The 27,092-nt window shown below is 40.9% G+C and overlaps 1 protein-coding gene across 3 annotated transcripts in view; it reads left to right on the top strand.

The window, feature by feature from the left end:
* The window catches only part of ATP10A (ATPase phospholipid transporting 10A (putative)), a 115,073-nt gene extending 95,346 nt beyond the window's left edge, over positions 1–19,727 (top strand). The window contains exons 14-21 of one of the 3 annotated variants that reach the window (XR_011696993.1): positions 1,155–1,476; positions 3,425–3,501; positions 7,270–7,395; positions 11,157–11,357; positions 14,008–14,088; positions 14,179–14,283; positions 14,695–14,800; positions 15,479–15,566. Coding sequence is in view for 2 of the 3 variants with exons in the window: in XM_071547707.1 (XP_071403808.1) it covers positions 1,155–1,476; positions 3,425–3,501; positions 7,270–7,395; positions 11,157–11,357; positions 14,008–14,088; positions 14,179–14,283; positions 14,613–14,800; positions 15,479–16,184 (1,806 nt within the window). In the remaining variant the exon portion in view is untranslated. Of the gene's footprint in view, positions 1–1,154; positions 1,477–3,424; positions 3,502–7,269; positions 7,396–11,156; positions 11,358–14,007; positions 14,089–14,178; positions 14,284–14,612; positions 14,801–15,478 lie in introns of all 3 variants that reach the window. The other 2 variants (XM_071547707.1, XM_071547715.1) reach the window with 2 other exon arrangements.
* Positions 19,728–27,092: the final 7,365 nt, after the last annotated feature.

The raw sequence follows: 27,092 nt of genomic DNA, 5'->3' as shown, positions 1-27,092 counted from the left end.
GTAGTCTTATGTATCATAAACCTTACTGAAGGCATGTAACTGTGTATAGTGAACTCCACCATGAATGAAAATATGCCTTAGCAACATAAATGCCTTTCTTTGGTATGCATTCTCAAAACATTCTTAGTTTTGTTTTTTGCCAATAATAAGTCTAAAAGGCAACCTGTTATTAAAGATGTGTTGAGGAAGAAAGCAGCTGATAACCTGTTGAGAATTTGTGCTTTATTTTTTGGCACTGAAATGTAGTATTTAGATAACTCAGTCATTCATGTTTTCTCAGGTGGCTTTTTCTCTGGAGATAGAAGCAACACTTAATTTTCAATGCTAACACTGAGAGGCAGAAAACCACATCTACAGTAATGCTTCCTAACAGACCTTTTCTAATCCTTCTGAGTTACTGATCTTTTCTGTGCTCAACTTGTTGCAAGCAGACAGGCACAAAGATTTTACTGATACGGTCTAACATACAAGGAACCAGACTGATAGTGCTATAGTCCTTTAATGGGGTGATAAAATTGGACTTCAGATCAGCAGAGGAGAGGTAGGCCATCAGTATCCAGCTCCAATTTCTTTCGAAAAGGAAGAAAAGATAACAGCATTTTCCATTCTTGAGTTATCAACTGAACTGGTAAATTGATTTTCTGTGGTATTTCTTTTTAGTCATACTTTGCTGTAAGACGAATGGCATTTTTTTATGTTCACATATTCTCAGTAACTTCTTTTATTTGAGCATGGCTAGGAGAGAGAATTCAGCTTGAATAACCTTTAATTGGCCTTTAACAATGAGTAACATTCTGATCTGAGTTGTGGGCGTATACATGGTGTTCATCACCATAATGGTGTTGCTCACCATACTTAGCTTGGTACCAATTATATATCATTTCCCACCACTGTTATTTTGAGAAGATAAAAGAAATAAGCTTAGCATACAATACTGCATGTTAAAGAAGACTTAGATTTTAAGCCTTTCTACTCTTTATTGTTGTCATAGCTTCTGCAAAAATTGTGTATTTAGAGCAAATAGAAAATTATTAGAAATTAAAACTTTACCAGCACATATTCCCAGTAGTCATTATTCCTAAACATACAGCAAACAGAAGCCTTTGCATACATGTTCTTTTCTCTCAAGTGTATTTATTTTAAATTTTTTTCAGGAGACATGTGCTGTCTTGCTGGAACAATGTCTGCAATGCGTAGAGTCTAAATTTTCAAACAACACAATAGACGAAGCTACTGGAAACATGACTGTTGGGTTCACCCCTCTCTATCCATCCTCTTCCTCTGTGCTTTCCAGCTTGGGCCTTGTGATTGATGGAAGGACTCTAGCTTATGCCCTGGAACCTACGCTAGAAGATAAATTTCTTGCACTGGCCAAGCGATGCCGTTCAGTACTGTGTTGTCGCTCTACCCCACTCCAAAAGAGCATGGTAGTGACACTAGTCAGAGACAAACTCAAAGCAATGACCTTGGCAATAGGTAAATACCTCAGTTTAAACTAGTCTGCCTTGATGTATACTGTGTCTTGAGAGTTTCAATTTTTTTGACTTGCAGTAGCACCCTTCCAACTGCCTTACAACTGAAACTGCCTTTCAGTTTTATCTGAAAACATGTTGGACAGTTGTAACATATTTATTCAAAACCGAGATAGAATTCCAGAGCAGCATTTGGGATTTCTTCCTACAGAAGCTAGGTAATCAGAACCGAGGTATGCTGTGAGGTTTTGACATGTCTGAACACAGCTTTGAAGAACTGGGTTAGCTGATGATTTGCAAAAAAACATTTTGCAATCAGTGCATTACGTAGAAAAAAGTTATCAGTGTTGTTTTGTCCAATCATGCTTGAACTCAAGGTTTGTCATTTTTCATCACAAATCAGCCATACAGCACAGAGTATGACTTGGCCTTGTTAGTATAGAGAGTGGATTTACAACTGGCATCATGCCAACACCTACACTTCTTCCCAACTGATCACTCAGTTGGCGAAGGGGAGACTTTGTCAGTCAACCTATCTTAAATTTGACAGGCTCTTCCATGTTTCCATGTTTTTTACACAAGAAAAGTCAACCAGCTCTTCTTTCCCTATCTCAGGTTTAGGCTCATGTTGCATTAGAAGATAAGATTGCAGCACATATTGTCACAAACATACTTGCTTTCATCTTCCTGTATTGGTTAATCGCAGCAGGAATGTATGTGGGTTGGACGTGCCCATGAGAAACCCTAAGTACGTATAATAACTGCCAGACTCGTGTGACATCCTCATCACCGAACATGTGCTGATTATCATAATCCTCATGCTTAATGTATTATATCTAGCTCAAATATGCCTCCCTCCTACTGAATTTATATCTGTGGCTGACTGACTGTGGACATAATAATTTACATATGTTGTAAAAAACGTCTGGCTCGTTAACTTGAATTATCCAGAATGCTTAAAAGGACTAGTGGAGACTGGCCAGCTGGTATTTTCATTCTTTCTGAGCATCTTGAGCCTAAGAGTTAAGCTCAAGCTCGTGCTCTGGCTTTAAAGCCTAGCTCTATAGATCCTTCCTTTTAACTAACATGAGCTAACTTGGGCTTGTGCCACACAGTCACAAAGACATCAGCTTTGTTATGTAAGCAGATACCGCTCTTACATGTGCCAATAGCAGGGAAACTGTGGTGAGAAGTGATGTACACCTCAGCCACTGAAGTTGAAAGCAAGTGTCTTGTCATCAGCTACTATGGTTTCATTTTCCACTAGGCTGTAAATTTATGAGGTTAAGAAGTAGATACATGTCTCATTCTGGTATCCTTTCGGTGGCACCTATCACTTGTGGTATTGTGATTGGAAGCAGAGCAAGGGGTGGTGACTGTCCAACCATTCCAATTAAATCTACCAGTCATGGGTGTATTAAAGATCCTGTACTGGTCAATCCTAGTCTCTTGACTTTTTCTTTCATTTATCTACTTCTTAACTTTTTTTAGTGTTTTTACTGTGTAGACATTCTCATTGGCTTTAGGACTCCTTGAACATTTGTTTCTTAGTCATACCTGATTGCAGGCACAGTTAATCAGGAAGCAGTAGTATTGAGAAGCTCATTCTCAGCCTTCCATTGTTCTATGATTGATGCAGTTCAGGCCTGATACTGGGACTTTAGGTATTATTAAAAAGAGACAGATTTGGTTTATTTTCCCTTTTCCATGAAAAAAGGTCTACAAAGATCACAATGTCTTGAAAACTTTGCCCTTTGAACACTATATATCACAGGTTTATCCTTTTCTACCCCATATCTCCTTTAGTATACCAACCCGACACTTACTACACATCTCCCTTACTATACTCAACCAACAGTAACAACTCAGTTACAACTGTTTTTCCTTTACTTTGTTGCTGTTAGCTATTCCTGGTCTACAAGTGACAACAAACTCTATTTTGTCATCCTTAGGTGATGGTGCTAATGATGTCAGCATGATCCAAGTGGCAGATGTTGGTGTGGGGATCTCAGGTCAAGAAGGCATGCAGGTAATGTTGCTTATTCACTGGAAAGCATTCCATTAAGAGGTGAAACAGGCACTTGCCATAGGTCAGACTGCTCAAGCTGGCTCTGGATAGTCAGCAAAAATAAAGGAGAAGCAGCAAGTTGTGGAGTGTCAGTTGCATGTCATATGGGTACTTTCAGCTTGAGTTTGAGCTTGTGCTTGTTCTCAGATCTGTGGTGAGTTTGAACACACTACCATCTGAGAAAATTCAACTTATCAGATCCCTCTAAGCAATATGATTAACAAAATAATTAGCTAAATACTGACTTAAAGGAGGAAAAAAGCTCAGCTATGCATTATTTAGGAAATAAAGCTTCATCATATTCTGACCTTTACTCTCCTCTCTCCTGTATTGCTTGGGTATACTTCTTCTGTGAAGTGGCTGCACAAGACAGTACAACTCATGCAGCTTATTCACATGGTGTAGTAGTGACCCTTAGTCTAGTCACCCACACATCTCTCTCACTCAGCCTAATCAGACAGCAAAACAGTGAAGAAAGAGGAATTGCAGCCCTTTGCAGAACTGCTGCTCTCTCTGCATTATACCAAGTCTTGGTTTTCTCCATGTTTCCTATCACAGAGAAGAGCAGGATAAGGGGACTTGTCTTGTGCTCTTCTGGATGTGTTCTGCCTATGATTAATGTATTTACCACTGTATATGAGGCACTTCTCTCATCCCCAAAAGAGAGGATATAGATGTATAGGATGTATTACCTATTACCTCAGCCTCCCGTACTGCTAATGCAGTTCAGTTGCAACGTTAGCACCAGACGTGGCAGTAAGACACAGAGAATGAGAAAGATACCTCCTTAACACAACCTACCTTGTATTTGGGCAGACTCATTGCATGACAAAATAGAGTAGCTGAGTATATGTCAAAGAGCTCTTCAGAGAAAGTGGGAAGTGTTTCCATCCTGAAGACCTGAGCAGATGAGCATGCTCCTTAACTTAGTTACCGGTGGGTGGTTCTCTGACCCACATTGCATTTTTTGCAACATTGGCTGAATCTTTTGCTCAAAAGAAAAGAGAGGCCTCCTTCATGCAGTGCACAAGTTGGCTATGGAATTTCATTCCATGGGATTGCATGAATGCTATAATTTATTTGGATCAACCCACAAACTTTTGAAACAAAAATTTAAGTGAGCTATGAACTTGGGTATCAATTTTGTGTATTTTCTGGCATGCAGACCACCAGAAGCTAGGACAGAACACTGGAGAAAACTCAGTAGATATTTTTCTTATTTATTCATACACTCTTTCAATGTGTATGAATCCTTGAATCCTCAAATTCTGTCTTGGCCATTCTTTGAGGCGTGATATTAGGGAAGACAGGGTTCAGCCTGACCCAGCAGAGCTATTACACTTGTTCTCCTTCTTCTAATCATCCAGCGTGTGCAGTCAGACTAATCGCCAGGGCCAATAGAAGGCCATCAGTGTACTTCAGACAGACAGTTTTCATGGCTGTAATCTGTTAAGAATGGTTCTACAAACATGTTAGCAGCTGTAAATTAGACTAAAAAAAACTACTATAAAAATATTCAGATACTCTTTGTGCATATGGCATCCCAGCCACGGACCCTGTGAATTCGACTTTGGTGGCTGGAGAGAGCAGGAGAAAAGGAATTCTTGGACTAAGCTGTTGCCAAGTGTATTTCTTGTTCCCCAGCCTTCATCAGGCTCCAAGAGTTCTGCATAACTTCTTCAGTATCACTCTGCAGGCACTCCCAAGTTCCAGAGAGCCCAAAGAAGGCTGCTTTTGTGGAGTCCGCTCCAAAGCCCATCAATTAAAAAAGTCTGAGCCAAACTCCTTGGTCTTACCATCTTTTAGGAACTTACACGCTCTTGTCATCTGTGTATTAATTCAGGTCACTTTTTTTGCTAATGCAGACATACAGTGCTGATTGCATTTTTTTCACTCCTCTCCCCTTTATGCCACTTTCAGTTGAGCTCACACACTTACAATAACCAGTCCTCAAATGCCTCTGGCTTTTGCAGTGTATTCAGATCTGAAAGCTATTTTCTCATTAACTCATTGAACTACCTGGTTTTTTTCTAAATGAAAGTTCAACAGAGTGGAAAATGTTTATAGATCCCTTCCTTTACTGCAAGGTCCTAAGGAACCACACAGACCTCTTTACTATAAACAACTGTCAGAATCATACACACGTAGGTACTCAGAAGGCGTTGAACATTGAGATGTCCCAAACAGCAATACTGTCTGATTCATTTTCTTTCCACATTTCATGGAAGCATGTGGTGCATGATTCACTTCTTCCTGTGAAAAAGCTGGAAGAAAAAAATAAAATGTGAAAATCAAGGGAATATTTTGAGACTAAGTAAACATGCAAATGTAATTGGATAACACTATATTCCTCACTGTGTTCCTTGCTGGAATAAATATGGAATAAAAAAAGAAAAAAATCCTGACACTTCTCACAGTTTGCTGTGAAATACTATGTTAGAAGCACAAATGAAGCTAAGGGTTTTGTTTTGACACTGGAATAGGCTGAGATGTGGCGGAGGACAAGGAAGCAGACATAGCAGAGCTCTGTTCTCCTCAAACTGCAAGATAGCTGTATGTCTGCAAGACAAATCAGACTTCTGTGCAGGGCAGTTATAACAAGTGTGTCTCAGTACATGAGAAATCCTAGGATGTGTCAGCAAATTAAAAAATGTCTCGGTGCTCATATATTCTTACACCTTCCCCTGTATACTGTTTTAGAGTTGAATAGCTTCTACAAGCACTTACTTGGGAAAACTGAGCCTTTTGATGATTTACCAAGAAAGGGAATTAGGAAAACTTGAAAGATGTTTCTCATTGAAAAATACACCCAAAATATACCCAGGAGAATGTGAGGAAGATACTGCTCCTTTGGAGGTTTCACCTTTCCTCATGTTTTTACTGAACTGAACTGTGAGAAGAAAGGTGATACCAAAATATAAAATGAAATGTAAAATAATATTCAGTGAAATCATGGTGTGATCCCAGGGGTAAGGAAAACCATGAAGAAAGCGCGATAACACAAGAAGGTCTCATCTAGATATACAGTACCCTGAAACTTACTCAGAATTAGAGAGAAACTGGGGGATTCATTTTGTTAGTGTGATTTAACAATCTGCACAGTCCCAAAGGAGTCCATGTAGTGTGATTTTTTTCATACAGTTATGGAAAAAGTCTGATTTTAAAAATCCCTCAAAATACTGATATCTCAGGACTGCCAAGTAAACATCATAAACCAGGATTGCAAATGTAGTTAAAACTAATCTTTTTATTGTTTTCTCTTTTAATGTCCACTTATTATGATGCAACTGCTTAACTGTACTTTCTTATTTTATTCTCTGGAAATTCATTTTGCCCTGTAAGTACACTGTAGCTTTTACAGAGAAAGATGTTACAGCCACCAAGATGTTCACACATGAACCCCGAGCCTTCATGCTCAGGCAACTGCAGTTGCCAGCTGTTCTCCCACCTCTTGCTTTTTGCTGTTGCTTGTCACCATCTGGAATGTAGGCTGCAGTCTCCTTTGGGTGAGGACCAGGTCACCCTGCATGTTCTGCCAAGCTGCCAGGTTTGCTCATGGGTATTTCAAATCAATGCAGCAATATCTGCATTTCATATCCACTGTAATGGATTTCATTCCTCGTGAGTACAATTTCCATTGACTGGATGAGTCGAGAATATGACTAGATTCATTGTTGGTGTTGAAAGTGACACTTTACAATAATGATTCCAACTTTTCTTTCATTAAAGGCGGTAATGGCGAGTGACTTTGCAATCCCAAGGTTCAGGCATTTGGAGAAGCTTTTGCTTGTTCATGGCCACTGGTGTTATTCCCGACTCGCCAACATGGTGCTGTTTTTCTTCTACAAAAATGCAGTAAGTGTTTCACTTGGAAACTTTATGGCACCACATGTTTCCAGGGTTTATTTTGTGCTAAGTGAGCATTAGGTCAGCCTTCAAATGGTTTATAAATAAGCTGCAAAAAAATTTGCAGAGTTGAAAGACAGCTGGCTGCCATTTGCAGAAATAGAGGACTCACTCCATAACAGCTACAGTGTGCTGCTGAATGTGCAAATTAGGTAACAGAAATAACAAGCACTGCTTAAGAGAAATTTCTTTATGGAGTAGTTTTGCAGAATTTAGTTGGCTAGATATAGGAGTCTCTAATGCCAAAGCTATCCAGCATTGGTCCAAAGTAGCGGTTGAATATGTTTCTCTTTCTGATCGTATCTGATAATTGCTTATGAATCGCTGTACATACTCCCTAGTGACTTGAGATAATTTGAGTCCTCTCTGTGTCTCAGATGCAGAAATGGGCAAGGTTTTTTCTTGATTTATCTTACTTCCAACTAAGCAAAAGAGTTCATCAACAAGGAAGCACACCATAGTAAAGAACAGACGACAGGTCTATGTTTCTTCTCTGGTGTATGAAACAGGAGTTAATTCAATACTGGGCATTGAGCCACTGGCAGCTCAACTCCTTCACCTCAACAAAGGCCCTTTGCATTGATCATGGAGTACAAAGGTGATTGATTGAAAACTGCCAACAAGACAACCAAGAATTCCACGAGCTGGGTGGGAGTCACTGACAGGCACAAAGATTTGCTCACTTGTAACAGCTGGAAATCACCTTGGGAGCAAGGCATATGAAGAAGCAGGAAAAAGAGGAGAACTAGAGCTCTTGTACCTCTGTTTGCTCCAGAGAGCAATGTATGAATTATGTGCAGAATACTGGATTTTATCCTCAGTATCAGAAAAAGAAGTAGCTCTCAGTTTTGTAACAGTTGCTTTCCAATTTTAATCTAATCATCAGTTTTTATCAGGGGAAGACCATCATTTGCTCAAAATTTTGAACATCACAGAATACCTAAGGGCATTAAAGAATTCATTAAGTGTCTTTGTGTTAAAAAAAGCATTTTAGAGTACCTTCTGTAGTCAGACCAGAAACTATATGCAAATGTCCTTCCAGACACAGAAGAAGGAAGGGACTTTGTGCTCTGAGGTGCTGCCTGAGTCAGAAGTAGCAAGCAGATGTAAGTAATGCTGCACTGGGTGGAGAGACACCAGTGGAAGTACAGCTGTGAGATATGCACTGGTGTTCAAATGCCTGAATTTAACGCTTGATCCTGAAGGATGCTGAACATCTGTACTCCCACCCCCAGTGCTGGATGTTTCCAAGATACCAGATGACAGTATCAAATTTGAACTTCCAAGAAGGGTATGCAATGCCATATTATATCAGAATAATAACTAAAAAAATCCAGAAGTAATGCACATAATTCATTCTAGCAATCAGCAGCCAGAGATGCTGTTAATACATCTATGTTTTTGTTCAGCATTTGTAAAATCTTCCATTTTCTTTGGTGTAACTCCCCTTGATTACAAGTGCTATTTCTCATGCCATTTTTAGTAAGACATTGCTGCCTCAAGGCTAGAAAATAACTGAGGAAATCTCTTTGTATTGGTTCTGTTTTGACAGCCTTCAGAGCTTTCTGAGAAATACTTATTGCTACTGACTCTAAAACTGTAGTTGGGTATCCAGCATATAGACGTGAATATGTCTGACACAGTGCCTGCCTGCCCTTAAGGAAGTAGGACTAAAAAAGGAAATACAGGAGCACCTGATCCTTTTGCAAAGAGACAATTCTGGATGATTCTCCACAGAGAGTTGAGATAGCTATATTACAAGTATTCTGCAAGTTTTCTATTTCTTCAAGTGTGTTTTCCCCCATGTGCTTGTACCCTGAAATGTTCTGTTCTCCACTAGAACCTATCTAACTCCAAGTTTAAACTCTGCATTGCTGCAAAAGCCATTTGGAAACTTAGATGACTTATCAAGAAGATGTTTGGCTTGGCGGAGATGATAAAAATACAAGTAAAATATAAACTAAAGCATAGTATGACTGGAAATATCTGAGCTTGATGAAAAGGAATTTCTTCAAAATTCATAGGTCCTGGATTAGTTGCATTTTGTTTTATTTTAAATGAGTGAGAGAAAAGTATCTAAATTTATGTATTTATTGCAATTTCTTCTTGAAAAATTACTCAAGGAATTTTGTTTGGTTTGGGTGTGGAAAGGAAATAATTTTCTATTAAAAAAATGTCCAGTGTTGGAATGAAATTGCCATATCCCAGCCAACTGTACGGAAGAGTGGTAAGCTTTGGTAGCTCACCCTTGTTTAGGCCAGAGGAAGATATTTTTCTTGAAATGTATCTACAGAAACATTTCTAGATGTGATCCTTAAAAAAATACTACTATTTAACTTTTAATAGTTTAATTTATAGTATGGGGTTGCAAACAGTGAGATGTATGTTGCTGCTGATATAAAAGCGACTTCAATGTACTATGCAAACATTGCTTGAGCATATATCTACTTTCTCTATATATACACATATATGTATACATTTACGTACTGCAGGACTGACCTTCTTACTTTGCGACAATTCCCTTTCACAATGTAGGCTTACTCTCCTTAACAGCAGCTTTCACTGACTGAGCAGACCAGACTTCTTTTCCTCCTGTGTTTAAATTTAAACCACTTTTTGGCATACAGATAGAACAAACCTATATTTTCCTCTGTATATCTAAAATTCATGGAGGGTTAATGTTCCCCATCTGGCTGAAAACTTTTTGAGAACAGAGCAAAAAAGGAAAGGAAGTGAAAAGAGAGGTCATGTCATTTCCTTTCTTCATGGTTAAAATGAGGAAAACCTTTGAGGAACAGTTTCCAACAATTTTCTTGTTACCTTTCGTTTAGACTTAATCATGTTACAGAGAATAATAAAAATTGTTGGTCTGGGATAACCAAGCCTAGGAGTTTGTTACCTTTCCTTGGAAGCTGCCTGTCTCTTTCCAGGCCTCAAATCCTCCATCAATTGGTGAGGTTAGCACCTCTCCTAAGCCTTAGAATCTTCAGGATTCTTCATGCTTAAGAGAGTGTAGAAGAAACGAGTTGTGTGGTTTGTTCCTTTTTGGGTGATTGCCACCCAGCTACATGAACAGCTGTGTATGCAGCTGATTTCTTTTCAGAACTGAAGAGTAAGGGAGACTAGGGACTCTTCGCAGCACTGCTAATTTGCTGAATGTCAAAGTACAGGGATAGAATAGATAAGACAACTTTTCTAGACCTCACAATTTCACCTTCTCATGTTGGCCTTGCTAAAAAGCTCTGCATTTATCTATTGTGGACCAGAAAAGCTTCCCAAAACATCTCAAGCCAGTAGAGGATATTATTATGGAAATGTTTGTTTTTATAATAGTCATGTAGGAGCTATGACATCAGTACTCATATACCTAGAGATCAGTGGTGATTGGGAAAGCTTTTCACAGTTAGTTAAATTGCACCTCAGCGTTTCACTTGAACTGAGTTAATTTTGTGTGAAGTCACCCCTCATGCCTGAGATCTGAGTTCCAGCAGCACAAAGACTTGCAGGCATGCCAAATGTTTGCAGCTTAGCTAAGTGGTCCATACATCAGGAAGTGAGTTAAAGACCAGGTATCCTCAGAAGGATTGCTCACATGTTTAGCATGCATAAATGAGTCCTTGCAGAACTGAAATCAGAATGGTTTCAGAACACAATGGGATGATGATCCTCCTTATCTTGTTATATTTACAGCATCATTTGTTTTGTTTCAGATGTTTGTGGCCCTTCTCTTCTGGTACCAGTTCTACTGTGGCTTCTCTGGCTCATCAATGATTGATCAGTGGTATCTCATCTTCTTTAATTTACTCTTCTCTTCTCTTCCACAACTGATCACTGGTGTGCTGGATAAGGACGTGCCAGCTGAAGTGTTAATTGCTGTACCTCAGCTTTATAAAAGCGGACAGAATATGGAGGTAAAAATTTCTTGCTTATTGTAATTTCTTCACTGAACATCTTTAGTTTCAACTGAAAACAACCCTGGTCCCAAGGGGTAGATGACTGATAAAAACAGTCTGAGAAGTCAGTATTATTTTTTCATATTTCTTATGAGTCAAAATGTCAAAATACACTTAACCAAAAAAAAACCCACACAAACCAAAACACAAAAAACACCACCAAAAAAACCACAAACAAACAAACAAAAAAACCAGCTGGGAGGAGAAAACCCCCATAAAACCAAAATATAAACTTATTTTTAATATGTGGCAGGAGAGAAGGCTGGATGATTTAAATCAATCTCAACTGAACACCTCCCTCAGGGTCCAGGCTTACAAATAACCATAAAGGTAAAACAGATTACACCTTGTAGCCTGGCACAGGCTTTCACAGAATAACCTCAAAAGTACTTGCTCAAAACTTCAGGCCCCAGCCCTTTACAAACAGTCAGAAGAGAAGGATGGCTTTAGGAGTAAGCATGGTCAATAGACTTAGTCTCTGAGGGAGGCAGTCACCAGCAGATGACAGATTCAGCTGAAATACGTGCTGAAAACACCTCATCCTCATCTGTTTGAGTTGTACAATGAAAACAGACGCATTTTCAGGTGGGATTTGAGCCAAACCATTTCTGGTAATTACAGGTGCAGTGTACTGTGGGAAAATTTTGGTGCTTAGCAAAACTGCCCATACAGAGCTGTTGCTTCCAAGGAAAAGCCTTCTTAAAAGTGTCTTGACATTGTGTCCTCTGAGAGGAGGCAGTGAGTGTTTTTTGCCTCCAAGTGTATGCCTGCATTTGGTACCCCACACAGGTAATGGCCTTGCTAGACACTGTCCTGGAAAGATGAAAGGAGAATTTTAGTGTAACTTATTTTTAGCCTGTTAGTCTACATTCTGTCTTTATCATCTGTTGTTTTTCATTTTCTACATTTCTTCTGTTCAGTGCATTACACTTTAAAGATCTGCAGTAGTAATACCTCCCTTGCACATTTCTAAGGCGATAGAAATCTTGTAGTGGCTTAGCTTTTTGGGAGGTTGTGTCTGTCTGTCTGTCTTCAGCTGGCAAACTTACAAGTCTCTTAGGTTCACAGTACAATTATTTCTCATACACAAGTCCAGAGATGAGTCCAAGTTTTTTTGAAATCTATTGATCATATTCTCTGCATAGTTACATAAAAATGCATTTTAAAAACTTAAAAATCCTGCTTCAGGTAGAATCTTTTTCAATAATATATCACTAGTTCAAAGTCTATAGAAGTATAGAATAATTTCTATGGCTTTGGAGGCCATCTGATCCAGACCCCTGGTCAAAACAGCTTCAAACTTAGATGAGGTTTCTCAGGTCTTTAACTAGTCTAGTTTTGAATGTCTCCAACAGTGGTAATTCCTTAGTCCCTCTGAGCAACCTGATGTAGTAATTAAGCATGTGTTAGTTCAGTAGCTAAATAAAACCATAATTTTTTCTGAGCATCTTTCAATTCCCATTTTTAGGCTGCAGTGACGTTCTCCTTAAGGAGAAAGGAGCCCTGATGAACCCAGTGGTTTGAGATGTAGGCGATATCCCAAAATTAAATAAACCTTTTGCCATTCACAGACTACTTTATGTGGGTGCTTTATATGACCATCCACACCCCTGCAATTATATATTTCTTTAAACCAAAATGTTAGTTTAATGTTGTTTTCAGCAAGCAATTTTCTGCAGAGACATATATGTGTATGTATATGTGTTTTATATACATTTTATAACATAGCATAAATTGCTGCATGGATTACTGTTGTTACAGTAAAATCAAAAGTGAGCAATTCAGATCTATAGAAAGCCCTGTGAGACTGAGCTATCAGCCAGAAGCAGCAAAGAGCTCAGCTGCTGCTGGCTGATAGGGAGGAGGCTACTCCCCAAGAATTCACATAGTAGGAATTCACAGGAATCTGCAGGTGCACGAAAACAGCCAGGATGAAATAATATAAACATGGGACTTGTGAGAGATAGGCTTTAACCAATTGAAGTATCTGGCCTGGTGGTGTGTAACTCTTTTAGCCAATGAGCTGTAGTCCTAACCCTATATAAACTGTGTGCTATGTGTAATAAAATGTCTTCACTATAAATTTCATAAGCTTGTTGGTGAAGTCCTTTCTCTCCGCTGAAAATTGTTTACTTTAGATTACCACGAAAGATCATCATTATGGATCTTCTTCTCGAAGTATTATGTGCATTTTCTCTTTTCTCTTTCATGAATAACACACCCTGTGCTTGTACGTGATGTAGAAGCCATTTAATCATTTTCTTAAACATCATTCAGCTCCCCCTGAAGTCAGTGGTCTAACTGTAGTGCTTAAAGTTGGTCACCTTCATAAATATTTCCTGACCTGAGCATCAGATTCAATTTACACCCTCTGCCAGGAAGAAAAAAAAAAAAAAAGAGGCAAAAGACTTTTATCCTGGAACAGAGGGACTCGCAGGTAGACTCTTCAGACTTGTTCCCCCAGGTTATCTGAGTGATTGGCAAAGTTATGGAGGTATCTGCCCAAGCCCTTAAAGCTGCCCATTGAAATATACCTCTCAAAACACCTATCCTGGCAAACAGCATTTTCATTATGACCTGATTTCCTTTTTTTTTTTTTACGGCACAGGAGTACCAGCCACATATGTTTTGGATGAACATGATTGATGCTATGTATCAAAGCCTGGTTTGCTTCTTCATCCCCTATTTTGTAAGTGTTTGGTTTAAGCCATTCTATTTTAAGCATTTTGAGGAGAACTGGCAACACAGCTTTGGCTAATTTCTGTCTCCTTCTTTACAGGCTTACTATGATTCGGAGGTGGACATCTTCTCCTGGGGAACTCCCATCACCACAATAGCTCTTTTCACCATCATACTGCATTTGGCTATTGAAACCAAAACTTGGGTAAGGTACCTACAACCTAAATAGAAATTCACTGGCATATACATAATTCTTCTCTTAGTGCAATCTTTCAAATACAGAAGATTGTAGTTTCTTTCCCTCAGCACATTCTATTTTTAGCAAGCATTTTAAACAAACATGAAAAGGTTTTAAAATGTGATCTGCAAACAGCTTTGTAGAGTTTTATTTGTAGTAAGACTTTTGAAATACACAAGGCTCTAAATCCTTTGGTGTGTATGGATTTGACTGTAATAATTAAGAAGTTTTAATTAAGAGTCACAGCAAATTTCTCAGAATATAAAGAATCTTTATACTTTTTGGTTTTTTTCTAGACTTTTCTTCACTGGTCATCTTGCATCTTCAGTATATTTTTATTTTTCTTTGTGGCTCTGGTTTACAATGCTTCCTGTCCAGTCTGCTATCCTCCATCCAATCCCTACTGGACCATGGAAAGGCTGATGGGAGACCCTATATTCTATTTAACTTGCATTATATCACCAGTTGTTGCATTGCTGCCCAGGTACTGTATCATCTCTCCTATCTTTTGTCATATATGAAGGCACTTTATTTATGTGATTGGGAGGGCAAGAAATGTTTCTTTTTCCACTCCCTCTCTTTCATTTTGCCTTATCAGCCAAGTCATTTTTTTTCAGTGGCTGATCATATAACCTATTCTGTGCTACAGGAACAGATCACAGCTCCTGGCCATAGACCACAGGATGGGGATAATTGTAGACTATTGGGCAAACATCCTGTCCATGCAGAGATTTGCTACCCTGTGAGGTTTTCTGTGATGTTCCCAGATTCAATGCATCCTCACATAACGTGTACACAGTACAGAAATTCTGGTAGTATGATGTAGACCTACTTGCCTGTTTGTGGATGTAGGAGGCCTGCTCTGCAAACTGATCCCCATTGCCTTTGATTCCTCATCAGGAAGGATGAAAGGCTGTGTGTAATCACAAGGTGCATCACTGGCCAAAGACACAGATTTATTATGCTGCTTGTTATTAATCAAAATCTTATCATGGTATTCAGAGCTTTCCATCTGCAAGCTTGCTTGTGTCAAGCATAAAAAAACCCACACAGAACATTCTTATTTTTCTGTGTTGTACTTTTGTTGTGAATATTTTCTCTTGCTTATATATTGGTATTTCCTTCTTTCATTTCTCTTCACGTACACATTCTCCTCTTGCAGATTCCTGTACAGAACCCTTCAGGGAACACTATTCCCAACCCAGCTTCAGCTTGGACGCCAGTTGAGTAAACTGGCCCCAGAGATTCGCACCCACCTTCTGACCAAGTTGAATGTAAAGGAGACAATACGTCAGGCACGACCCTTTGCAGACAGTTTCTCACCAAGCCTTGGCTCAAATGCTAGTGATTATTATAAGGCTAATAACCAAAGCACACCTTTGCCAACATCTCCTCAAAGAAGCGAGTCACTTTTCCAAGAGCACACAAAGGCAGAACATAAAACAGATCAGACTGTGGCTGCCTCTCCCCAGGGTGCTGTGTTGTATGGGGAAAACAAACTCCCTTCATCAGCAAGTAACCTGGAAAGGTCCATGGGATTTCATGAAGTTAGATGTGGCACTTCAGAGGTGGAGCCTTTGCCTGTGGCAACAACATTCCCATGGAGCTCAGCAGTTGATCAAGGAGACTTCAGTTTGTGGAAGTGGATCACATCAACTCCACTGTTCAGTCACATTGGGACTGTTTTACAGGTGTCATCAAGCAGTTTACAAAATGAAACACAGGACAGTATGTGTGTGCTTGACTCTTCTTTGCATGTGGACTTCAAAGGCTTAAAAGAACAGAGTTCAAACAACTTGCAGGACAAAATGAAAGGAACCTCAACTGATCACTGTAAAAATGACAATTCTGAGACCACCTTTTTATGACGTGCTCCGTAAATATATTTATATATTTTCTATTTGCACACATTTATAGTGAGATTATTTGTTTCCAAAGGTGAAACAGAAGATCAAAGGTACAGAATGATTATTTAAGAATGTTTAAATACAAGTATATTGAGATAAGAGCTTTAAATATAAAAAGAAACACTTGAAAGTTCCATATATAGTTTTATTTTTTCATCTCATTTTATAAGGAAATGAATGATGTCTCCTTATTTTTCAGATGCTTCTCTTTTATTCTGACACATACTGTAAAAGCAAAGGATCTATCTACCATATTCAAAAGGATTAGATTCAGCAACAGTTATTGATATCATTATAGGCAATTCAGTAATCAAGGAGGACAAACCATGATAATAAAGAGTCACTGTATTCCGTCCATTATCTGCTTGCCAGGCTGTTTTGTCACTGAAGCAACCCATTAGGCAAAGCTATGGAATTATTACACACCTCTCTGTAAATGTTAACAGTATCTTCCCACCACATTAATACTGGTATTTTATAAATGACACCATATTCTGATATTGCAGCCATAGCATTTTATGTGTCATGATAAAACAATAAATAAATGAGCATCCATGTTGCAAAGTGACTTCCCAGTCTGGTGTAATTCAGCCCTTCACTTGGAGTAGCTAGTGTTTGGCTGGGCATGGCTTTACATCACCTGTTCAACTTCCAGCACAAAGCTACTGCTTGTTTGTGAGGGAGGATTTGGTGGCAAAGAGCTGCTGCATTGTGTCTGCTGTAGAGTTTGAGCTGGGAAGTCTGTGATCTTCTGTGCTGGAGCACCACTGTGAGTGGGCTGGTGTTGCTGAAGAGGCCCATCCTACTTAACTACTGGGGTGTAAGACTGGTGGAGTGGAGTTTCGTTAGGCACCTTTCCTGTTGTTTCAGCCAGGTTAAATTGAGTCCTTGGGGATGAGGAAAGGGAATGGCCAACTGCAAGGGTGCAGTGCCAGCTGCAAGGGTGCAGTGCTATGCAGAGGTATTTGAGCCTGGTCTAAAACAGGCTAGCTCCAGGCCCAAAAGCAAGAAGCTGCTCTGCTTTCTGAGCTTACGCCTGAGCAATTGGTTGTGAATCACCAACTGCCACTGATGAGTGGGTGTGCAGTTGTGCTGTGCCAGTCCAGCAGATCTCAGGGAGTCTGGCCTTGGAAAGCTGCTTGGTTTTTCATACCTGGTCACCATGACCATGTGTGAAGTAACTGCTGCACTTCTTTTCCTCATCACAGGTTTTTGGACGGCCTTTGACTTGCTTGCCATCAGTTGTGTAAGGCCAGAAGTTGTTCGTGCTGTGATGTGTGCCTGGCAACCTGCCTCCCATGTGGATTGCCTCAGCATGGTACTACACTAAGCCTGCCATCTGTCTCTTGCTAATCCACGCAGGATCTTGTTTTTCTGAAGATTTATACACTGGCCTCTTTCCCAAAGGCTGAATTGATAATATGATACTGTAAAATGCCAATGAAAGGAAGAGATGAAAGCAATGTAAATAAGAGCAGTCAGCTTGTAAATATGTTACCCTCATGAAACATGACACATCCACATGTAGCTAAACTGCATTTTGGGATTAGAATTAACTAGAGACAGGGCAAAGACGCTAAGGGAGTCACTATTGCAGTCTCCTGTGGACAGCTTTTAGCATGTGATTGATTTGAAAAAAAATAATATGAAGCAGAACTAGTTCCTTTTTCCCTTGAGTTAAAGAGGAGCATGGGTTTGTGTGTATAGATTTTAGTGGAGGAAGGCACACCTATTGACTCATTTGTTACTGCCTGAAAATGTCTTGACATTTCTCTGCTTTATATTAATTGTGATAAAAATGGGGCAGTTAGTGACCACATGGTTTCCACAAAGGTAGGTGGACAGGTGCCAATTCAAACCCAGGAGCTGCTGGGGTGTGGGTCTCAACACACACTCTGCTCACTGAAAGGGAACCTGCAGGACTCAGCTCCACTTAGAATCCTCCTTCACAAACATCTCCATTTGAGTGAGACAGCTCCGTGTTCAGATATCTCTGCTTGCTCTACCAACCTTCTTAGTCTTGATAGGACTGTTGGGGTGGCTTTGCAGGTAATTTTTTGCAAGATTAGCTGTCTGTATTTAACACACACTGTGCAGAGATTGCCATTGTAAATAACTTGTCTGTGTGGAGCTTCAGTGTCTTTTAATGTCAGAGGGGAAATTGAATGACAGTTTGAAATGTGTAAATATTGCCATCTGGTTAGAAACTTTCATCTGTTTATAAAACAGGATGTCACAGAAGGACAGTATCAGATACCAGGTGGGCAGAGTTCATAGGTTTGCAGGACGTTACATTCAGTCTAACAATGTCATGGGGTCATAGCAGGAGCTTTACAGGGATGTCACACATGTGCTCTCTATCAGTTACTGCTGCAGCCCCAACACCCGGGTGAGGATCTCTGAATCTTTCCACAGCAGGATTGGTGTCCTGCAGGCCTTCATGGGACTTGCCTCATGCTGGCAGCAGAAAGGGCTGGAGCATCACTGGCCTTTGGCTCAGAGCTCTATGTCATGATATTTTTTTAAAATTATAATAACCTAAATTCCTTTCTGGCTATGCCTTTGTGATACAAGATTTAGTTTAGTTGTTTCACTTTAAGTGTTTCAAAGACTATTTGTGTAGGTAAAGGATAAAAGGGTTCCTTTGGGACTGAGAGATGCTCCTGTGCTGCCAGATCGATATGTTTAGTTGCCGCTGGGAGTGTAAGAGTCATACATCTGCATCGTATATTTAGGGAAACTGGAGATCTAGATCCTCAGCTGCTACAACCATCATAACCCCTCCAATGTCTGCAAGCTGACTTACCCCAGCTGGGAATCAGGCCTTAATACCTGCTCTATTTTGTTGCAAAATAAAAACAAAACAAATAAAAACCCCAACTAAACCTTAGAGTTATATTTTGAAATTTCTAAGGTGTAAATATTCCCTTTGTACTAAAAGATAAAGTATCTTCATTGTGGCAAGAATCCTTCAAAAATGTGTGAATTTAATCTTAAATAAACCAAGTAATCTTGCTGACCTTGGTGGGGCTGTGGCCTCAGCAGGGTTGCTTGTGTGTCTACAGATAAACAGGAAGAGGTGCCACACTGTGGCCGACATGTGGCAAACCTAAACAGCAAGTTACCTGGAGGCACAGAACCAGGTCAGGAGGATGTCAGCAAGCAAGTTGTCTCCGTTCTCTTTTTGGAGATATATTGTAAAGTCATATAAATAAAATTACTTTTTTTGCACTTAAACCACAGTTTGGAGTGGGAAAAAACCAAACAGATTTCGCATTTGGAAAGAAAATATTAAGCAAACTAATTATTTACATTTTTAATCAGTTCTCTCTTCAGCTGCCAGAAGACAAACACATCAAAGCATGTTAGTTTCTGGGCTTTAGGGCTTGTCAACATTTTGAAGCTGCTATTAATATTTGAAACATTTTAGCTAAATAAATACTAATTGCCTTTTGAAGCTGTATACATAGTTTTTAATAAAAGAGAAATAAAGTTGTGAAGTTATTCCTGTCTGTGCAGTGGAGTAGTTGTTGTATCAGGCAAAACAAAGCTTTAAATTTGTGAGGCCAATCCACAAAAAGCATGAAAATATTTATTAAAAGATTCCACAAGGCAATTAAAACAATACCCATGTTTGGTCTTTTTACCAACAACAACCTCCTGTACACTGATTAAAATATTTACAGTGAACTTAAGCATTTCTACACCTGCTCAATGTTGCTGGCTGGAGTAGTCCGGATGAAATTGATGACTGAGAAAAAGAGAATTGTGAATTAAGCATCACATTGTTCCATACTTCTTACTCTTATTTATATGAACCAACTTCTTGGTGATTTACACATTTAAAAAATTTCATCAGGATATGTAAAGGTTCTTTAAAAACAGCCAGAACTCTTCTATCAGGTTAGCACTCTAATCTCAGCAATTGTATCTTCCACATATGCCAGGACACTAGAACTGGGTGCATAAACATCAAAACAGGAACAAAACAATGTTCCAATATTTTTTCCAAGATTTTCCAGCTATAGATCACTGCTCTGGCTGCCCAATCATGAACTTGCTTGACACCCCCCTGCACAGGCTGTGGAATCACAGCCCTGCCCCCTTACTAACATTTCCTCAGACCCTTTCAAATTATTCAGACACTGTTCTCACTTCTATTATATGAATTCCTCAAGTACCTTGCACTGAACCTTGACTTGTCATTTATTCACACTCAATTTGCTGCCTGGGACAGCAGTCTGTACTTGCTCCTGGTACATCTCCTGAAGGCTCTACCCACAAAATCAAATACTGTTTTGTTATGCCTTTTGAGTGTCATAATCACTGTTTGCTCTACTCCAGGCTTATACCTCCTAAATGTTTTAGGCTAACCACCTGATCCACATACAGCAGATATGGAGGACTTGAGGAGGTTTATCCATTAAAGTTGCTAAATAAAAGGGTTTTGCACAAATACTGGTTCCAGTACTTCAAGATGTTCAGCTTAAAATAAACTCTCTCAGGAGCGCATGTGGTTGAATCATCTGGGAGTGACAATTCATAAAACATAAACATAAAATCTGCATAAAAATTTGAACTAAATAATTTCAAAAAAGTCGCATGTTTTTTCAGCAGTTAGTTCTTGACTCGGACTGATCTGTGTCTTGGGCGTTGTTCAGTTCAACATTAAATTCAGCACTGTGCTTTTGTAACTGTGTGCACAAGGCAGTTCCAGAAAAGGATTCTGATACAAGCCATGCACTGTGATGGAGCAGTAGCAGGTATGTGCCAAAGACACCACAAAGCTGCTAGAGAAGGGGTCATGCAGATGTAGCAAAGTGGGGAAGGAAAGGCATTGCGGGATACTATTCACTTGTCCCAAGGCTACTGGAGAGGTCAGGGGCTTTCCAACCACATTGGTTTTGCCTTTGTGAAGGTTTTGCACATCTTCCTCTCTGCCTGCTGGTGAGCTTTTCTCCATTGAGCTTAAATTTCACTGGCGCTGCACCACAAGTGAATTCGGCTTGTTACTTGCAGCTGAGAATGGGTAATGTATTGAACACTGAAATAATGATGACTCAGATGGATGTAGGTTGGCACTTGCTTTGCAAACAGAAATGTGCTGGCTGTGCCCTGGTCTGGAGCTCTCCCACACCAGGCACCAGTGCAGGTCTCAGTACTAGTTCCAGGGTTCCTCCATGTGTCAAAAACCAGGGTGGGAGCCAGAGCAGGGGGACCCCAGTGCCCTCCTCCTGTGCATGCAGGATGCAAACAACCCACTTCTCACTAGGCTGAGACCACAAATTTGCCCACGGTGTCCAGTGCAACTCTGGGCTGGTGGTGACTGGGAAGAGAAGCAACAGATAACATAGCAGCGTAACTTCTGCTCCATGAGTAATCTCCTGGGCCTTCCATGTTTCTCTCCCATGCTTTCTAATATCAATCCTGGACATTGGAAAGCCTCTGGAATGGCTGTACTTCATGCAGTTGAAGATGCTATGGGAAGTCCTCTGCTGCAATCTGAAGGGGCCCCTTGAAGCACCTGTGTCTGGCGTTGCTACACTTTGCAATTAGCAATAGCACCATTGGTCATCCCCTGTGCCTCTCATGGGGGTCCTTCGTGCTGAAGGAGACTGCATGATCACAGCTCATGTATCTTCAGTTGTGAAGAAACAACAGCATAATGTTTAGCTCTGGCTTAAGAGGTTCAACAGGGAAAGATTTAGAAACATCTTTAGGTCTGGCTGCCCTGGGCTGTGAAACCCTGTGGTGTATCACACATTCAGAGGGTTCACTGGTACTTTGTGTGCTTCAAAATTTCCTGGAGTTTCCTGGTGGGCTGGCCACCTCTAAATCTCAATATCTAAAATGAGAAGCCACTGTTGAAAATGGTACCAGTGCCATGAGGACTACGCTTTATTTACATGGAAAAAGAGCAGTTAAAATAAAGATCTAAGTTTTAAGGAAGGTTTTTTCACATAGCTGCATGAGGAATTATCTCTATTTTGAGCAGCAGCTTCCATGTGGCATTAAGTACAGCTGTTTGCTCTGTGCAGTAATGTCTCCCTTGATACATGAAGTGAAGCACTATATAAATCCTTCCAAGAGGAGGTTCAACATATCCTAGCCAGGGCAGGCAAAGACAGCCAGGTCCTTCAGGCAGCTCTGCTGCTAGAGGGACTTTAGTTGGGTCAGCTGTAGAAGTCCTATTTCATCAGCTTGTCTTGCACAGCGCCAGCCTGTGATGTGGCCCTTCACAAGGTATGATTTAACAAAAGCCTTCTTAAAAGCAGAATAAAGACATTAGCATTTAGCTTGGTCATGGCTGTTGCTGCAGTATACATGGAAATACACCATGCATGGAAATAGTCTCTTGGTGAACACAGAATACTTGAAAGAGCCTTCTGAGAGACTGGAAAAGGTGTCAGTGAAGAGTTGGCACAAGGCAAATAAAAACCACTCAGACTGGGTGGAGTGCCCGTTCCCTCTGCAGGGAGACGTGCTGGGACTTGAACTCCTCTTCATTGTCTGGGCAGTTCCCCTGACCAAGACAGGGTGTGGGTTTCCAGAGGTAGTGTTGACTCAGAGCTGGACCAAGGGGCCTCTTGCTCAGGCCCTGCAACCCTTTGACACAGCACTGCTTTAGCTAAAGTTAGTGGTTCCTGGCCCAGAATTCCTAGTGATGTATTGTTTGTGCTTGTTAATCACTTTTTCCAAAAGCTGCAGGTTTTAAAGTTTCTGGTTTATTCCTGGACAACCCATTTTACGTCCACGAAGGCACCGAACTGTCCCTGTGGCCAGACTTACTTGGATGCAGTTCCCACCTTTGCACCCTTCATTGCTTTCCTCCCCAAAAAACAATGCCTACAAAAAGCCACTTGGACTTTCAGAAGCCCAAACCACAACAGATATATTGCTCACCATTTACACGCCTAGAAACAAACTAGGACTGTGCTAATGAAAACAGCAGAGATGCCTCTAGTTTAAGTAGTGTCTTGTCTGACATGTCCTTCACAACCCCCACAGCTGCCTGCTGAAGGGACTGACGCTGCTTCTTGCCCTATTCTTTATATGAAAATGCTTCAAAACATGAGAGCAAGAAGGGGGATCTTGAGCTTTTCACCTGAAAAAAAACTCAAAAATGCAAAGCTCTTCCTTTTTTAATCAAAATGCTGATGAAAATGTGGGGGCTGTGTTTACTAAAAACCCAAATTACCAGCAAACTCTTTCAATCACCCATTTGTACTGTTAGAGCTGCATGAACCAATTTTATCCCAAGTGGGCTGGGTGTTTGCAGTTTGTAAGATCCCTGTCATTTTGCAGACACAATTAACTTCATAGCTGGTTTGTTTTACTAAACACCCAAGAACTCAATAAAACCAATATAGTTGAAAGAGGTTCAACATTCAGCTCCTTGTAAGATGATGGAAATAGAACATTTGAGTTGATGTCATCTGGAAACCGAGGGCAAACGATGACACCACAGGAGATGTTGCAGTCAAAGGATCCTCTCCCCAGGGTGCCAGTGGAATTTACCAAATTCAGTGAAGGTTTCAAGAGCTGTAGTTTATCTGATTTTTGCTGAGTTTTGAAGACTAAGAGTGAATTAATTCATTGATGTCTGGATGTACTGGTGATGTCTGCAACCATCAAAATCAGGTGGCAGCACTTTCTGCCCATTGAGTGTTGATTTAAGCAAGGCCCACAGTGCAAGGAAGCCAGAGTCTTGGATTATTCAGTGCTAAAGAGAGAAAGAAAGATGTTGGCTTTTCCAAAAATACCCCATGTGGTTTTATTGCATTCAGTTGGCTGTTGTTGTAGCCCACCAGCAATCGCCCCCTTGGCAGATGGCTCCTGCTCTCCAGGACTGAAGTCAAGCAGTGTCTCCTGTCAAGAGGTTTTGGGGACACATCAAATACTGTGGGGTTTCCATGGACACCTCTGCCCCCACCTGCTCCCAGAGGGAAGGGAGGCAATTGGGGTAGGGGACCATCCCAGCCCTCTCCCAATCTCTGGCAAATCTGCACCTTCCCTATTGCATGGGGCATGCCCAGCCCCTGCATGTCCTCCTCTGGGGCAGCAGAAAAAGAGGAAACGCATCCAAATACATTTCTAAACAAGCACCCATGGACACTTCTCCCTGCAGCTCCCTGTTCTCTTCTCAGTCGATATAAATATTCACTTGGATCTTGCTCCAGCCAATTTCACTTCTCTGCGTAGCACTACAGCAATTTCATCCTGTGTACTGCAGGCAGAGTTTGTTCTTTGTCCCAGAGGTCCTTTATAAAAAGAAAATACAAAATATATCACATTTTTGTGAGTGGGAGGGGGGCTGACAAGAGATAGCTCTGGGACATGAGTCCTCCTAAGCCTGTGTTCACCAGAAGGTGCTTTATCATATAAATAATTTTATAGGCAGGTACACCACCAGTATTTTCCATTCCCTGGCACCACAGAATGGGGGGAAAGGCTGCTAAAAAGTGAAAAATAAAATTCAGTCCATCTTCTTCTCTCCTCCAGTACTGCTCTGAGTGTGAAATTTCTCTTGCCCAGCAGCCCTGTGCCAGGGACAGTTCTTCGGCTCATCATCCTTATCCATCCTCAAGCATGGGTCTACCATGGGCACCTCTGGCACAGCCCAGACGTCATTGTCTCTGGCTGGGTCAGGCCAGGGGCAGCTCTGCTCTCAGGAGCCATCGGAGCCCACTGCTGGGTTTTGAAGAGGAGATCACTTTTATTTTTCAAGGCAAGCAGAAGGAAGCATGCAGACTTCTTCAGTTTTAAATAATAGGCTCTTGAACACTACTTAGAGGTAATTTTGTACTGTCTGAATAGAGAGGTAATTTACATTTTCTGGTGGTTGGACCAGGGCAAAATAAAAAGCAACAAAAACCACAAGGAAAAATATAAGTGACTATATTACCACATTGGGGGCTTTTATTTTTTCATTTATCACCTACTTGAAGTCCAAAAAAGCCCTTGTATCCCTCTATTCCTGGCACTGGCCTTCCTTACCAGCCACTTGTGATCAACAAACAGAAAGTGCTTCTGCATAGAGGGAGAGGAAAAAGCTAATTAAAAAAGCCCCAGTATCATTAATTTGAAAGCAGTGTGGATATTTTAAAGCTGCAACAAGTTGTCCTGCAACAAAAGCTCAGCTCCAAGGGTGTCTAAGTAGGAAAACCACATTTTGCTCCTTACAAAGCTAAATTCTGTAATATTTTCAATTATATTTGCTTCAGATTTATGTCACTTATTCTAAAGAAAACAGTTTGAGACAGGATTATAAAGACAATGTAAAAGGTGAGGATATTTTTACACCACCGTTAATCTGGAAAAGTGCCATACTATATTGAAAATTGTTTTTCAAGCTTCCCAAAAAAGCACATACACTGTTAGTTTACCCTATACCTAATTACTTTTGTCTCTTTCCCCATTTTTCAAGGGTGGGGGTTTCTGGGAAAACTGTCCCCAGCCCAAAGGCACTGAGGGTCCCAGGGGTCCACACAGGGCATACAAGTACACCAGGGGCTGGGTGGTGCATGGGCACAGCAGGTGTTTGTCTGTGTCAGACTGTGACAAACCTCCAAAATAAACTGCCACACAACCTTGTCTGCTGCCTCTCACAGGTCATGAGGAGTTTCCCATGCAGAGCTAGTTCAAGAGCTTTCCCTGGCAATGCAGGGTAAGCAGACAGGCTTTAGACCCAATAAAGAAATAATAGACAAGCCAGCAGAGAAATAGTGGGGGGAATTAATTTTGTTCCTAGCATTAAAAACCTAAAAAATGCCACAATGTGGATCAGTTTTAGTAAGGCATTTTCTTTGTTTTCCTCTCCTTGATAGCATGTGTGGCTCCATAAATCTTGTCATTCGGAGTCCTTCTCTCCAGTCATTTTAACCAAAGTGGAGATGCATTTATAGACCAGCTGAGGAGTGAGCCATCTCCCTGGCCTCAATTACCTCAGTGACATATACTCAGTCAAAGGGCCCAACTGAATAAACCACCCCACTCACATTTAGCTGCCACCTCTGTATGAGCCCTGGAGGGCTGGTTGGGAAGGCAGCACCTTTCCCCTGCACCAGCACAGACAGAAAGAGTAAATGAACTCTGCCTCAGTGACAGGGCAACAGGCTGTAGAGGGATGTGGCAGGATGCAGCAGGATGATGTGGGGTGCCATGGGTTGCAGCAGAACCTGGCAGGACACAAGATGTGCTTGTGCCACAGATGCTGCCATGGACTTTCCATGCTGCTAGTAGGGGGAGGATGTCTCCCCTGCAGAGGCAGCTGCCAACTTTCCTGTGCAAATTCCTGGTGCACAGATAAAAGCCCAATATACGTGCAGGGGAGCTGGGCATGTCTGTGTTTGAGAACCTGTTCAATGTACAAATGTCTGGTTTGTGCCCTACAAAACCCGCAGGGTTTGCAGGCAGGCTGCCGAGATATATGTTTTCATGTCTGGGGCATATTTCTCATCTCACTGAAAAGGGCAGTGCAACTTGACATCTCATTCTGGCACCCAGCATGGCTGTATCTTGTATTTGTAGGCCAGAGCAAATTGCCTCAAGGCCCGTGTAAGAATTATAGACTGAGCTGATCATCTATCAGACTACCAGGACAGAGGTTCCCTGCTTGTTTCAGCCACTGGACCAGGAGGAAAACTGACTGATGACTCCCATTCAAACCGTGAAATGAAACCCAATAGGCCCAGAACAGCTTTCCTGACTCTTGTGCCCCCTCCCACCCCATAGCCAAAATGTTCCAACAACCTCTGCAGCAAGAAGTTCCCATTTGGGAAGCACCCTCTGGCAGTCCCTTCATGTTTCTTCCACATGTGCTTGCTCTGAAAAGGTAAAAAAGTGGATATCAAAGTAGAACCTGGACCT

The sequence above is a fragment of the Pithys albifrons genome, chromosome 1, assembly GCF_047495875.1.
Source record: "Pithys albifrons albifrons isolate INPA30051 chromosome 1, PitAlb_v1, whole genome shotgun sequence".
Lineage (NCBI taxonomy): Eukaryota > Metazoa > Chordata > Aves > Passeriformes > Thamnophilidae > Pithys > Pithys albifrons.
The sequence above is the reverse complement of the archived record's forward strand: the minus strand, read 5'-3'. Positions and strand labels throughout refer to the sequence as shown.